Source organism: Artemia sp. Qi Xiang Cuo, chromosome 5, assembly GCF_049724085.1.
Source record: "Artemia sp. Qi Xiang Cuo chromosome 5, ASM4972408v1, whole genome shotgun sequence".
Lineage (NCBI taxonomy): Eukaryota > Metazoa > Arthropoda > Branchiopoda > Anostraca > Artemiidae > Artemia > Artemia sp. Qi Xiang Cuo.
This window is the reverse complement of record NC_142798.1, coordinates 79,914,496-79,928,520: the sequence shown is the minus strand read 5'-3', so window position 1 is coordinate 79,928,520 and position 14,025 is coordinate 79,914,496. Positions and strand designations below refer to the sequence as shown.

General features: G+C 35.8%; 1 protein-coding gene across 1 annotated transcript in view; it reads right to left on the bottom strand.

The window, feature by feature from the left end:
• Positions 1-2,460: 2,460 nt before the first annotated feature.
• LOC148952587 (uncharacterized) overlaps positions 2,461-14,025 on the bottom strand; it is a 37,853-nt gene continuing 26,288 nt past the window's right edge. Inside the window, exon 3 of the mRNA XM_089089028.1 lies at positions 2,461-2,732. Within this exon, the coding sequence (XP_088945154.1) occupies positions 2,536-2,732 (197 nt within the window). The 3' untranslated portion in view covers positions 2,461-2,535. The remainder of the gene's footprint in view (positions 2,733-14,025) is intronic.

Below are 14,025 nucleotides of genomic sequence, written 5' to 3'. Positions count from 1 at the left end.
ATGCAAGAGATTGGTTCCCCCCCCCCTAAATTTTTGCAAGTTGAAATCACTATCCAAAAAATTTCATCGCCTGGAAATTATACCTCTTACTTAGGAGAACAAAAACATAATACAAACTGAGAACATCAACTGCTATGACACGCGCATTCTTGTGAGGCAGACTTTGACTGAACAATGTGACCAGGTTAAAATTGTTGAAGCTTAACATTTGGTAGATTTAATCTAAAATTACTGACATTTAAATATTTAGCATCCATCATTAAACAGGAGCAGAACATAATCACCTTGTGATTGCATAAACAATTTGATCAGGGAATCTCAGGTAGTTTTGATTAAGGCTATCGTGAGTTGACTATTAAGGTCATTGAATTTAATTTCATTTTAAAAAACAGCGTTTTTCTTTGTTGAGGGAAGTAAAGATTGAAGTTGAAACTTAAAACGAACAAAGATTTTTGCTTCACAGTCATTCTAAAATTTATTGATATAACTATTGTCAATAAACCAATTGATGATATTTTTCTGTGTTTGTATAATTATAGAAAATTAGCGCTTTACTGAAAACACAAAATAATATAGGAAATTTGGTACAGTAAATGAAAACCGATTAAGGACAGTCATAAAAAAATATACTTTTTTAGAGAATTGCTGCTTAATTGTTTTTGTTTAAGTTGGTATCACTTCTGCACAATGAGCTGAGTCCAATGATTTGATCTAGTTTTGGTTCTAAAAAGGATATTTCATGATGATTTTGTTGACAAGTCTGGAGTGAAGCTAAGACTAAAACTAGTTTTAGAATTTGTATCATATCTTAAGAATTCTCCGTTATATAGAGAGAATAACTTAATTTCTAGAGTTCATATTATAATTTATGTGTTCAATTTAAAATTGTACATTATTCATTATGGGTATTGTAGCTGATGAGACCAGCTAAAACACGTTTTCAAGGTAATTTTAATTGTACAGTGAAAGTGGATGATATCACAGCTGGTGTAAGACTATGAAAAGCATTATAGATTAGTTTGTTCTTGTGACGCTGATTACTCGCTTTTGACTTCTAAATCAATATTCTTTTTTTTTAGTTGGCTTTTGTGTTTTCAGTAAAACGTTAGTTTTCTATAGCCCTACAAACATAGGGACGCGTCATCAGCATGTTTATTTGTACTAGTCTTGTTGATATATGTCTGATAGACTGTGAAGTAATACTATATATAAGGAATCAGCATAAAAGTCGACTCGTTTGGTGTGTTTGTTGCTATAAAATTTTCTTTTCTAGAGTTAAGTCTATTCAGGGGCGGATCTAGAGCAAAATTTTGGTGGGGGCCTAATGTGCCAATTGTGCTAATAATTGAACAAGTTGACAAATGAATTATAAAAAAAGACCAAAAAAAGAAAAAAAAAAAAAAACAAGGAATGAGGGCGCCAGAAAAATCTAGGGGGGCTGGTCCTCTGGATCTGGCATTGCGAATATTACTGGCCCGAGTTGCTCCTTACTAATAGTTCGTTACAACAAAACGTTTTAAATCTTTTTCTAACAGTTATTCTCCAGAAAGCTAATAATCAGATCTCAAGCAAATCATTCACCTGGGTTTATTGTTTCAAGTTCATCTACACACTTACTTTTACGCACTCGTGCTCAATGCTACCCATTTGCTTTTGTAAACATAGACTGCACATATGTATTTTCCCAGAAATCTAGGGGGATATTAGGCAACTTTTATTTGAAAAGCCTCTAACGGCAAGTCCTTTTAAAAAACCTATGAACCCGTCCCTGCCTACCACCTGCAGTAAACTATGTACTTTGTCTATTACATTTTTAAATAACTTCTGCGCTCTTATATCAACTAACAATTTTTATTTTTTTTTTCAATTTACTAATAATCTACAATGAAAATGTGAGCCACCTCAGTTGCAATGAAACTTGGCTCGATTGGAATCTTAAAAGCTAATTATTGCCTCCGTGTAATACCCTTTTTTGTTTTGACCCATAACATTGGGATGAAAATCATGGCAACTGAAATTTCTATTTATGCCTTTTGAAATACAAGAAAAAAAAGCTTAGTAATCTTGATATTCTCCTCTTCTCCGTGGAGGTATGTACATAAATTCAGCACCGTAGCAACCCTGTTTATTCGTGGCCCACTACCTAATTCACCACCCTCTTCTGTTTATTGAGTTTATGCGAATGTGCTTTGTGTAAGGAGACGATTTACTTAAACGTTGCCATCCACAAAGAAATGACCAATGGAGGTTGCTTAAATCGGCATTATTTAGCGTCTAAGGTCTATTTATTAATAGGTAATAGACCTTATAAGGTCTAGATATTTGGTCTTTATACTGACCTAAAGTCTTTGACTTCACCAATACCAGATATTTTTAAAACATATTATTCGCGTAATTACAAAGCATCCTTTATAGCTGTAAGCAGGTTCAACTAAATATAAAAAAACAATGCGTTTAAAAATAGAAATCTAGCTTTTAATTTTATATTGCAAAAACAAAAATGACAAAAGAACTGTAGCAAATGGCCATATATCTTTAATAATAGCCATATCCTCCATAGCCTCCTGGACTGTACCCTCCATAGGGCGATCCACCATAACCACTGTATCCACCATATCCTCCTAGACCGTACCCTCCGTAGGGTGATCCACCATAGCCGCTATATCCACCATATCCTCCATAACCACTTCCAAGGCCGTAGCCATAACCACTTCCGAAACTTGGGCCATACCCTATAAAAATAAATGAGACAAAAGATGAAAAGGTTAAGCCACATTTTGCAAGATCAATCCCCCCCCTCCTGGATAAAGCCTTGAGGGTGCGTGTTTCCTGGTTTTTTATTTGTTGTTGTTTTTTTCTTTTTTAGGGGTGATCGTATGAACACGGTTGTTAGAAAATTTCAGGAAAGGTCTCATTCTAACACAAATAACGAGTTCAGAATAACACATTGAGAGATGATGTAATTCTGCGTGACTGAATTACTCTATCTCTTCCTCCTCCCTATATCTTTTGAAAACTACAATAAAAAAAAACACTCGAATCAAACCCATGGTCGTAAGATATCGGAAGTAGGATCTTTTGAATGGAATTTAGTGTTTTGCTTTTACAAGTTGGAAGTGACAGGGAGGAGGAGGATCTTGGTCACCATTTAGTCCTTTTTTGGCACTTGATCCCATAGTGACAATATATGATGTGAGGTTATAATTCAAAATAGTTACTACAAATTAAAACGACATAAAAAAAATATACTAAATTAAAAAATTAATGAAAGAAAAGAACAACAGTAGAACCCAAAATCAGGTATTTGAGCCCCCCCCCCCCCTGAAATACATTATAATTTGGGTTGTTTGTTTTTTTATGTTGCTCTTTACTTTTATTTGATTTTTCTTTATCCGTAAAATAACAAACGAAAGCACTGCTTAACACTATTTAATAGTGTTATTTTTATCAATTCTGTTTTTTAGACAAATTTATGTAAGCCTGCTGTAACTTTTTGTCCTGACTAGAAAATTCTGATCGGAATTTTTCAATCTTTCGCAGCATTTGTGTAACAACCTTTTAAAGTAATTTTATTTGTCTCTCAGTATTTGAACATTTTCGCTGGAAAATTTTTAAGAAAATTTTCTTACTTCAGCTTTATGTTCTAAATCTATAATTTTAGCCAGGGCTTTCTTGCACATTGAAAACATCAGTTAAAAAACTTCGGGCAGCTGAAAAATAATGTTCGTGTTTCTGATTCAACATCAAAAGTTGTTGTAGATAAGGAAAGAAAATTCTGCTCCAAACAAAAACTCCAGCTTTACAATGTTGTATTATTAATATTGCATTAATTATAGGAAAACTGTTTGTGGCGGAGTTTTGCAAATACTGAAAGTGTGTGTGAGAGAGTTAAAGAGAGAGAGAGAGAGAGAGAGAGAGAGAGAGAGAGAGAGAGAGAGAGAGAGAGAGAGAGAGAGAGAGAGAGAGAGAGAGAGTGAGTGTGAGAGAGAGAGAGAGGGAGAGAGAGAGAGAGGAAGAGAGAATACGCAGGTTGAGTCTTTTGACTCTTCAAAGTCTAAGTTGATTGAAAAGTCACAAGCAAAATTGTTTAAACGCATAATTCACTTTAATTGGTGGAAATTTTTGAGTTTGATGGCAATGATAAGTTAACTCCTAACTTTAAATATTATTATGAAACATCTGGGCTACGATAGAATAAAACAAATAGAATTAAACATAAGTTATAGCGAAAACAATACACCCAACATTAGAAAACACATTATAAAGCACATTAGAAACACTACAACTCAACATTTCAAAGTAGTCACTATAGCAACTTGCTTCATTTCATTTTTAAACCGCCTTTGTACTACCTGTAATCGATGGCTAACATTATTGTGGAATGTATTATTGTTAGCCGTAATAACTATCAGAGGCAACGCCATAGCGTTGCCTATAGTAAAAGCCATACGGCTCATATGTTTTATTATTTATTTATTATTATTTTTTCCAAGAGGCACTTCATATAGAAAGGGTCGTTGTATAAATTTCAAAAGGGTTCATTCGATTGGAAATCAAGAGTTCTAGTGCCCTTTTTAAGAGTCAGAAGTGATCGTAGGGTAACTAGCCCCCCCCCCCCCCCACGATCTTTTTCCCCAAATGCATCCGATGAAAATTTTGAGATAGCCATTTTGTTAAAAATAGTTCAAAGATCCTATAACAAAACTCTGGAGTCAACACAACCCCCCAGGACCCGGGGGCAGGCGTTGTTATTTATGCCCTGGGGGCATACATGGTTCTTATGAAAAGTATGCCCGTAAAAACTTCTAAGAGGGCTCATTTGATTGGAAATTGAAAATTACTCCGGTGTGGATAAAACCCCCCAGTGCCCAGGGACAGGCGTTGTATGCTATGCCCTCGGGGTTTATATGGTTCTTATGGAAGGAATCCTCGTATAAACTTCAAAGAGGGCTCATTTAATTGGAAATTGAAAGTTCTAGTTCACTTTTTAAGAGTCAAAAGAGATCGGAGGGCACCTACCCCCCCACCCACCATGCTCTTTTTTCCTCAAACCCGTCCGATAAGAACTTTGAGATAGCCATTTTTGAAAATATAGTTCAAAGACCATATTACAAAAACTCTGGTGTCGACACAGCCCCCCAGGGTACGAGGGAAGGCGTTGTAAGTTATGCCCTTGGGAAATATATGGTTCTTATGGAAGGGATGCTAAAGCTTCAGAGAGGGCTCATTTGATTGGAAATTGAAAGTTATAGTTCCGTTTTTGAGAGCCCAAAGAGATTGGAGGGCAACTAGCCCCCCCCCCAACGCCTCTGTTTCCCCAAATGCATCCAATAAAAATGTTGAGATAGCCATTTTGCTAAAAATTGTTCAAAAGTCAGATAACAAAAACTCTGGTGTCCACACAGCCCCCCAGGGTACGAGGGAAGGCGTTGTAAGTTATGCCCTTGGGAAATATATGGTTCTTATGGAAGGGATGCTAAAGCTTCAGAGAGGGCTCATTTGATTGGAAATTGAAAGTTCTAGTTCATTTTTTGAGAGCCCAAAGAGATTGGAGGGCAACTAGCCCCCCCCCCCCCCCAATGCCTCTGTTTCCCCAAATGCATCCAATAAAAATGTTGAGATAGCCATTTTGCTAAAAATTGTTCAAAAGTCTGATAACAAAAACTCAGGTGTCGACACAACCCCCCAGGGCCTGGGGACAGGCGTTGTAAGTGATGCCCTGGGGCATATAAAATACTTCAAAGGTCAGATAAGAAAAACTCCTGTGTCGATGCAATCCCCCAGGGCCCGAGGTAGGCGTTGCAAGTAATGTTCTGGGGGCATATATGGTTCTAATGGAAGGGATGCTCCTATAAACGTTTGAGAGGGCTCATTTGATTGGAAATTCAAAGTTCTCGTTCACTTTTAAAGAGTTAAAAGAGATCAGAGGACAACTAGTCCCCCCCCCCACCCCGCCGTATTTTCGTCAAATTCATCCGAAAAGAACTTTGAAAGAGCCATTTTTTTCAAAATGGTTCAAAGATCTTATAACGAAAACTCCGAGGTCGACACAATCCTTCAGGGCCCAGAGTAGGCGTTGTAAGTTGTGTTTGGCGGGTATATAGCCTACAGCTGAAAAGGAAGGGATGCTCGTATAAAACTCAGAGAGGGCTCATTCGATTGGAAATTGAAAGTTCTAGTTCATTTTTTAAAAATCAAGAGATCCGAGAGCAACTATCCCCCACGTCTCTTTTCCTTCAAATGCATCCGATAAAAATTAAAATAGTTCTAGTAAATTAAATTAAAAGTTCTAGTTCACTTTTTCAGAGTCAAAAGAGATCGGAGGGTAACTGGCCCCTCCCCCTCCACGCACTTTTCTTCCCCAAACCCATTTTGTTAAAAATAGTTTCAAACATCAGGTATTAAAGCTCTGGGTCGACATACCCCCCCAGGGCCCGGGGACAGGCGTTGGAAGTCAGGCCCTGGGTGTATATATGGTTCTCATAATAGGGATGCTCGTATAAACTTCAGAAAGGGCTCATTTGATTGAAAATGGGAAGTTCTAGTTCACTTTTAAAGATTCAAAAGAGATCAAGGGCAATTAGCCCCCCGACCCCCTTTTTCCCACAAACCCATCCGTTAAAAATTTTGAGATAACCATTTTATTAAAAATAGTTCAAACATCAGATAGTAAAAACCCCAAGGTCGACACAAACCCATTTTTTTTACTTTTATATTGTTACTTTGATACTAGTTTTGATACTTTAATGAACATTTGATTTTGAAAAAAACAGTTCGATTTTGAAACAAGCTATTTTTAAAAACTTGAAACTTTTTGCAATCAAAAACGAACAGAAATTAATTAAAAAAAAAAATTTCCGAAAAAGAAGTTTTTCAAGGAAAAGTAAAGGCCATTTTCAACTTAAGATCAGCAGATACAAATACCTATACCTATGCAGATACAGATACAAAACAAGTAATAATATAAACGAATAAATAAATATTAAAGCGAGTAATTCTTAAATAGACTATGCAAATCAAGCTTAAAGCAAAAAAATATATTGCTATTGAAGTATAAATGAACCCCAAAACGAACAGAAACTAAATAAAGAATCAATGCAAACAAACATACAGTAGATACTAATGTAAATGAAGAACACAAATCTTAAAACGAGTGAAACTTAAATTGAATATACAAATCAAGCTTGAAACGAACAAAAATCCCTACAAACAAGACTTTGAGTATCGCCTCCTTCTCTCACTATAAAAGTCTAAAACCTGCTGCGTCATTGGCGCTTTACTGAAAACTATATGTGTCTTGAACAGTCTTGGAAAGTATAAACAAAATCAAATTGAATATTTGTAATATGATGATATTAATTGTTTAAAGATCCATCAGCTCAAGATTTTATTTAACTGTAATTTTATTTTCATTTTCAATGCTGTAAGAACTGGACAGTAAAATATTTGTAAAATAATTCGTTTTCAGTGAAGTGCCAATGACGCAGTAGGCTTTAGGTTTTACAGTTAAGGAAGGGGACAATTTTAGAGGTATTGAACAGTTTTAGAAATAACTAACAAATTAAACTGAATATTTGATGTATAATGGTATTAATTGATGAAAGCTCATCTATTCAAAATTTTACTCTAATTTTAATGTTTATTTTCAATATTAAGTACAAAAGAAAATATTTGTAATGCAATTCGTTCTGTAATTGTATTACAACTGCAATACAATTAAAATATTTGTAGTACAATTCGATTGACACGCCAAATTGTCTCCTTGTCCTTTAACTAAAATTGCCAAAAAAGTAACTAGTGGGGAAAAATAGCATTGTAGCTAAATCAGGAATAGTAATTATTATTATCCTTGGTCTTAATAGTAAAACGTTATATTGAAAAGCAAATTTACAGAAATTTTTAAAAAGAGCTAGAAGCACCTCAAAATTATGTCAGTTTTGCTGTAATTAATGCTGTATGTATTTTAAATATAAAAAACAAGATTTTTTTTTAACAAAAAGTAAGGAGCGACATTAAGACTTAAAACGAACGGAAATTGTTTCGTATATGAGGGGATTGCCTTCTCCTCAACACCTCGCTCTTTACACTGTTGTTGTTATGAGTCTTGTGGCCATGTTGTTGTGCGACCATCTGGTGATCGCATGTTGTTGTGAGTCTTTATTCTTTTATATATTTTTGTCTTGCTGAGGATGGCCCTTGGACACAGGGCCGAAATATTCATTCAAATTATCCCCACTGTCTTTCAAAAAGACTTCCGTATTGTTCTTCGTGCTTTTGTTGTTTGTTATGGAAAAGCAGTGTGGTCTTCGTCGCTATTTTTGCCAGAAGAAATATTATTATTTTTTATTTTCTTCCCAGGGGTGATTGTATGAACCTAGTGGTCCTAGAATATTGCAAGAGGAATCATTCTAACGGATATCAAAAGTTCTAGTGCCCTTTTTAAGTGACTAAAAAAATTGGAGGGCAACTAGGCCACCTCCCATGCTCATTTTTTTCCAAAAGCCACTCGACCAAAATTTTAAGATAACCATTTTATTCAGCATAGTCGAAAAATTTAATAGCTATGTCTTTAAGGATGACTTAATTCCCCACAGTCCCCCGAGGAAGGGCTGCAAGTGAACTTTGCCCTTTGTTTACATATAGAATTGGTTACTGGGAAGTATACAGATGTTTTCAGAGGGGATTTTTTTTCTGGTTGGGCGGGGGGGGGTCGGGGGAAGAAGATTACGTGGGAGGATCTTTCCATGTAGGAATGTTTCATGATGGAAGGGAATTTTCCATGAAGGGTCGCCTGATTTCCAACATTTTTATAAATAATCAGAATTTAAATATAAAAACAAGTTTTTCAATTGAAAGTAAGGAGCAACATTAAAACTTAAGGGAGTTCGCCTCCTTGTCAATACATCCCTTTTTACGCTAAAGTTTTTTTTAGTACTTTCAAAAGAGCTATTTATTCTTTTTAACCCCTTTGTGATCCAGGGGTCAGTCTTAAAGAATTGGAAGAAAATTTGAACTTTAGCGTAAAGAGCGAGGTATTGACAAGGGGGCGAACTCCCACATATGCATAATCAAAATATGCGAATATAGAAGTTTGTTACGAAGTAAATTCGCAAGTTACGTGTATTTATTACTAATAAAAACGTTCGCAAATAAAATAAAAAATTCTAGGGCCCGTTTTAAGTGACCAAAAATATTGGAGAGCAATTAGGCCTGCTCCCCCGCCTCTTTTTTTTCAAAATTGTTCGATCAAAACTTTGAGATAACCATTTTGTTCAACATAGTTGAAAGCCCGAATAATTATGCCTTTGGAGATATCATGACTCCCCACAGCTCCTGGGGAAAGTTTTTTTAAGTTACATAACTTGCTCATTGTTTACAAATAGTATTTGTTATTGGGAAGCATGCATATATTTTTCGGGTGTGGGGGGGGGCAAACTTTCTGCTGGTGGAATTTTCAACAGGGATAATTTTAGATGGGAAGGGAAATTTCCAGGGAGTGAATTTTCCAGGTAAAATTCTAAACTGGGGGAATTTGCCAGAACTCCTGTACGAAATTCGTCTTATGTCTTGCTTTCTCTTTGCCAACTCAATTTTACGGGTGATGGTATGGGTAATTGTCCGGGTTAAATCCAACAGTTCGTGGTAACGACCTGTAATTAAGGAGCGACTCGGCTCAATAGTAAGCGAAACTCCAAAAAACTAAATTTCAATATTAATAGATACATCAAGAGAATCAGCTTATGATAATGATTCTAAACATATAAATTTATGAAATTTAGCGTCAGGCTACACATCAAAAATTATGAGCCTGAGAAAATTCGTCTGATTTTTGAAATAGGGGGGAAACACCCCCTAAGATTCAAAGAATCTTAATGAAAACTGCACCATCAGATTCAGTGTACCAGAAAACCCTACTGTAGAGGTTTCAAGCTCCTATTTACAAAAATCTAGAATTTTGCTATTTTTACGAGAAGATAGATCACAGATGCGTGTTTATTACTTTTCTTTTTCGGGGGTGATTGAATCGAGATAACGGCCCTAGAAGATCGGGAGAGGGTGTATTTGAACGGAAATTAAAAGTTCTAGTGCCCTTTTTAAGTGACCAAAAATACTAGTGGGAAACTGGCCCCTCTCCCACGCCCCTTTTTTCCCCAAAGTTGTCTGATCCAAATTTAGAGATAGTCGTTTTGTTCAGTATTAAATAAAAAAAAACAAGTTTTTTAAATTGAAAGTAAGGAGCGACATTAAAACTTAAACGAACAGAAATTATTCCGTATATGAAAGGGGCTGTCCCCTCCTCAACGCTTCGCTCTTTACGCTAAAGTTTTTTGTTGTTTTAAGAAATAAAGTTGTGAGACAGAGTCAAACTCCAGCATAAAGAGCGAGGCGTTGAGGGAGGGGGGACAGCCCCTTTCATTTACAGAATAATTTCTGTTCGTTTTAAGTTTTAATGTCGCTCCTTACTTTCAGTTTAAAAAACTTGTTTTTTTATTTAATTTCTGATCGTTTTTTAGTTAATGCAGCTTTCATTTTGGCGCACCGTCATTGAATAAGTTAACAAAATTTGCATAAAAATTTTACTTTTCTTGTGCTAAATGGATGTCTCTAAATTTGGTTATGACGTAATTTACAAATTAACTTACGTAACTAACTTCTACATTCGTATATTTTTCTTCTGGCAAAAAATACAAAGTTGCAGATTTTTGCAGATATGAGCTTGAAACCTATGTAATAGGGTTTTCTGATACGCTGAATCTGACAGGGATTTTCATTAAAATTCTTTCACTTGTAGGGGATGTTTCCCCCCTCTTTAAAAAATCAGGTAAATTTTCTCAGGTTCGTAGCCTTTGATGAGTAATACTAAACTTAATAAAATTATATATTTAGAATCAGCATTATAAACACATTCTTTTGATACATTTATTGACATCAAAATTCCGTTTTTAAAAGTTTCGATTACTATTGAGCCGTATTGCTTGTTTTTTTTATTGTTTTTTTATTACGTATATGTTATTACGTATATGAGGGGGGTTCTCCCCTTAGTCAATACCACGCTCTTTACGTTAAAAGTTAAAAAAAAATTGATTCACAAACCCCTGAATCACAAAGGCCGTTTAATTAGAATAGATAGCTCTTTTGAAAGCACAAAAAAACTGTAGCGTAAAGAGCGAGGTATTGACTTGGGGGAGAACCCCCTCACATACGTTATAATTTCTGTTCGTTTTAAGTTCTAATGTTGCTTCTTACTTTCAGTTGAAAAAACTTGTTTTTTTTAATTTAATTTCTGATCGTTTTTTTTAAATAATGCTTGGAAATCCAGTGCCTCCTTCATAGAAATGTCCTTTACCCCAAAGAAACATCCTCCACGGAAAGATTTTCCAGAGTAACCCCCTCCTCTAGCCCCTCCCCCTCCAGAAAAAAATCCTTCCTGAAAATGTCTGTATACTTCCCAATAACCATTTAAATAATGCTGGTAAGTCCGGCGCCCCCTTCATGGCAATTTCCCCTTCCCCCATGAAAACTTCCTTCATGGACAGATCCTCCAACATAACCCCCGACCCCCCCCCCCTCCACTACCAGAAAAAAACCCTCCTGAAAACTTCTGTATACTTCCCAATAACCAATACTATATGTTAACATTGGGTAAATTTCATAAATTTTAGGCCTCCCCCTGGGGACTTGGGGGGATTAAGTCATCCTAAAAGACATATTTATCACATTCTCGACCATGTTGAACAAAATGGCTATCTCAAAATTTTGATCGGGTGACTATGGGAAAAAAATAAGCGTGGGAGGGGGCATAGTTGCCCTCTATTTTTTTTTTTACTTAAGAAGGGCACTAGATCTTTTAATTTCCGTTCTAATGAGTCCTCTCTCGATATTCTAGGACCAATGGGTCGATACGACCACCCCTGGGAAAAAAAAATAAAAATAAAAATAAACACGCATCCGTGATCTTTCTTCTGGCAAAAAATGCAAAATTCCACATTTTTGTTGATAGGAGCTTGAAACCTCTACAGTAGGGTTCTCTGATACACTGAATATGATGGTGTGATTCTCATTAAGGTTCTATAACTTTTAGGGGGTCTTTCCCCCTTTTTTTAAAAATCAGCCAAATTTTCTCAGGCACGTAACTTTTGATGGGTAGCACTAAACTCGATGAAAGTTATATATTTGAAATCAGCATTGAAATCTAATTCTTTTGATGTATCTATTGGTATCAAAAACCCGTTTTCTAGAGTTTCGGTTACCATTGAGCCGGTTCGCTCCTTACTTACAGTTCGTTACCACGAACTGTTTGATAGTTGAAATATCAAATAAATAAGTCTTTAGGGTAAAATGACCCCCCCAGAGTCTGTGCAGAGAGGCCTATACGTTATGAAATTTTCCGTACTTGTCGTATAGTATTTGTTGTTGGGAACTATAAAGACATTTTCAGGCGGGAGGGGGGATTTTGTGCTTGGTGTTGATTTCCATAGGGAGGATCTTCTTTGGGGAAGGAACTTTCCGGGGTGAATTTTCCAGGGGAATTTTTTCACTGGGAAAATTTACAAAATTCCAAAATATTCCGTGGGAATTACCGGGGGGGATATTCTCCACGTGTTTTGGTTTCCGGAAAAAAATTCAACGTAAAGGGGTATATCCAGAGTGATTGAGAAACCGATTAGAAATTAAAGTCTTTTTACAAATGAAAGTATGATAAGAAAAAATTTTCATGCTGAATTTCTGCAAGACATTTTACGCGGGGTGGGGGGGGGAGGGTATTCAGCGAAGATAGAACTGTCTCGAAGGAATTTGGCGGAGGAGGTGCACTATACGTGGGATGAAATTTCCAGGGAGGAGTTTCAAAGAGTTCTTGGTAAGTGACCTGGCTCAATAGTAACCGAAACTCTAAGAAATGGGATTTTGAAACATCAGAAGAATTGGATTATTAATCTGATTTCAAATATATATATATATATTTCAGTATGTTTAATTTTACCCATCAAAGGCTACAAGCCTGAGAAAATTTGCCTTATTTTCAAAAAAGGGAAAAACACCCCCTAAAAGTCATAGAAAATAAATAAACATTACATCACCAGATTCAGAGCATTAGAAAACTCTACTGTAAAGGTTTCAAGTTCCTATTTGCAAGAATGCGGAATTTTGTATTTTTTTTGCCAGAAAAAAAATCACGGATGCGTGTTTATTTATTTTTTTTCAGGGTAGTTATCCGGTGCAAAATTTCACCGACACTGAATTGTCTAGAGGATATTTCTGTTGGGAGGGGGATTTCTCCGTTGAGGTGGGGCAGATTTCCTGGCATTATTAAAAAAGATCAGAAATTAAACAAAGAAACAAGTTGTTTCAACTGAAAGTAAGGAGCAACATTAAAACTTAAAACGAACATAAATTATTACGTATATGAAGGGGCTGCCCCCTCATCAACACCTCACTCTTTACGCTAAAGTTTAAATTTTGTCCCAATTCTTTAAAGATGAATCCTGAAACACAACGGTCGTTTAATTAGAACAATAAGCTTTTTTAAAAACACTAAAAAATTTTAGCGTAAGGAGTGAGGTGTTGAGGAGTGGGTAGTCCTCTCAATATGCATAATAGTTTCTGTTCGTTTTAAGTTTTAATGTTGCTCCTTACTTTCTGTTGAAAAAAAAAACTTTTTTTCTATTTAATTAATATACAAATAGCAGGAATTTTAGCACCTTTCCTCCCCTTCGATGGTCCTCCTCTTCCCACTAAAAAACTCGGATCGGATGTAACTGGAATGTTAAATTTACATTTGTTAACTAATAAAACAAACAACTTCCTAATTTATAGTTTTGGTGACGAAGCCTATGAGGAAAATGGACTGAATAATGCGAAATTTTAAATAACTTAGCAAACAAACATTGAAGCTAAGGTATCCAGAGAGGGGGGGATTAGGGGTTTTGACCCTTGTACCCCCGCCCCCGTCCGAAAAAAAACTGTTGTAGCTCAACATCCCCCATCCCACTGAAAACGATCCAGGATAAGAATCTGAATAAAGTT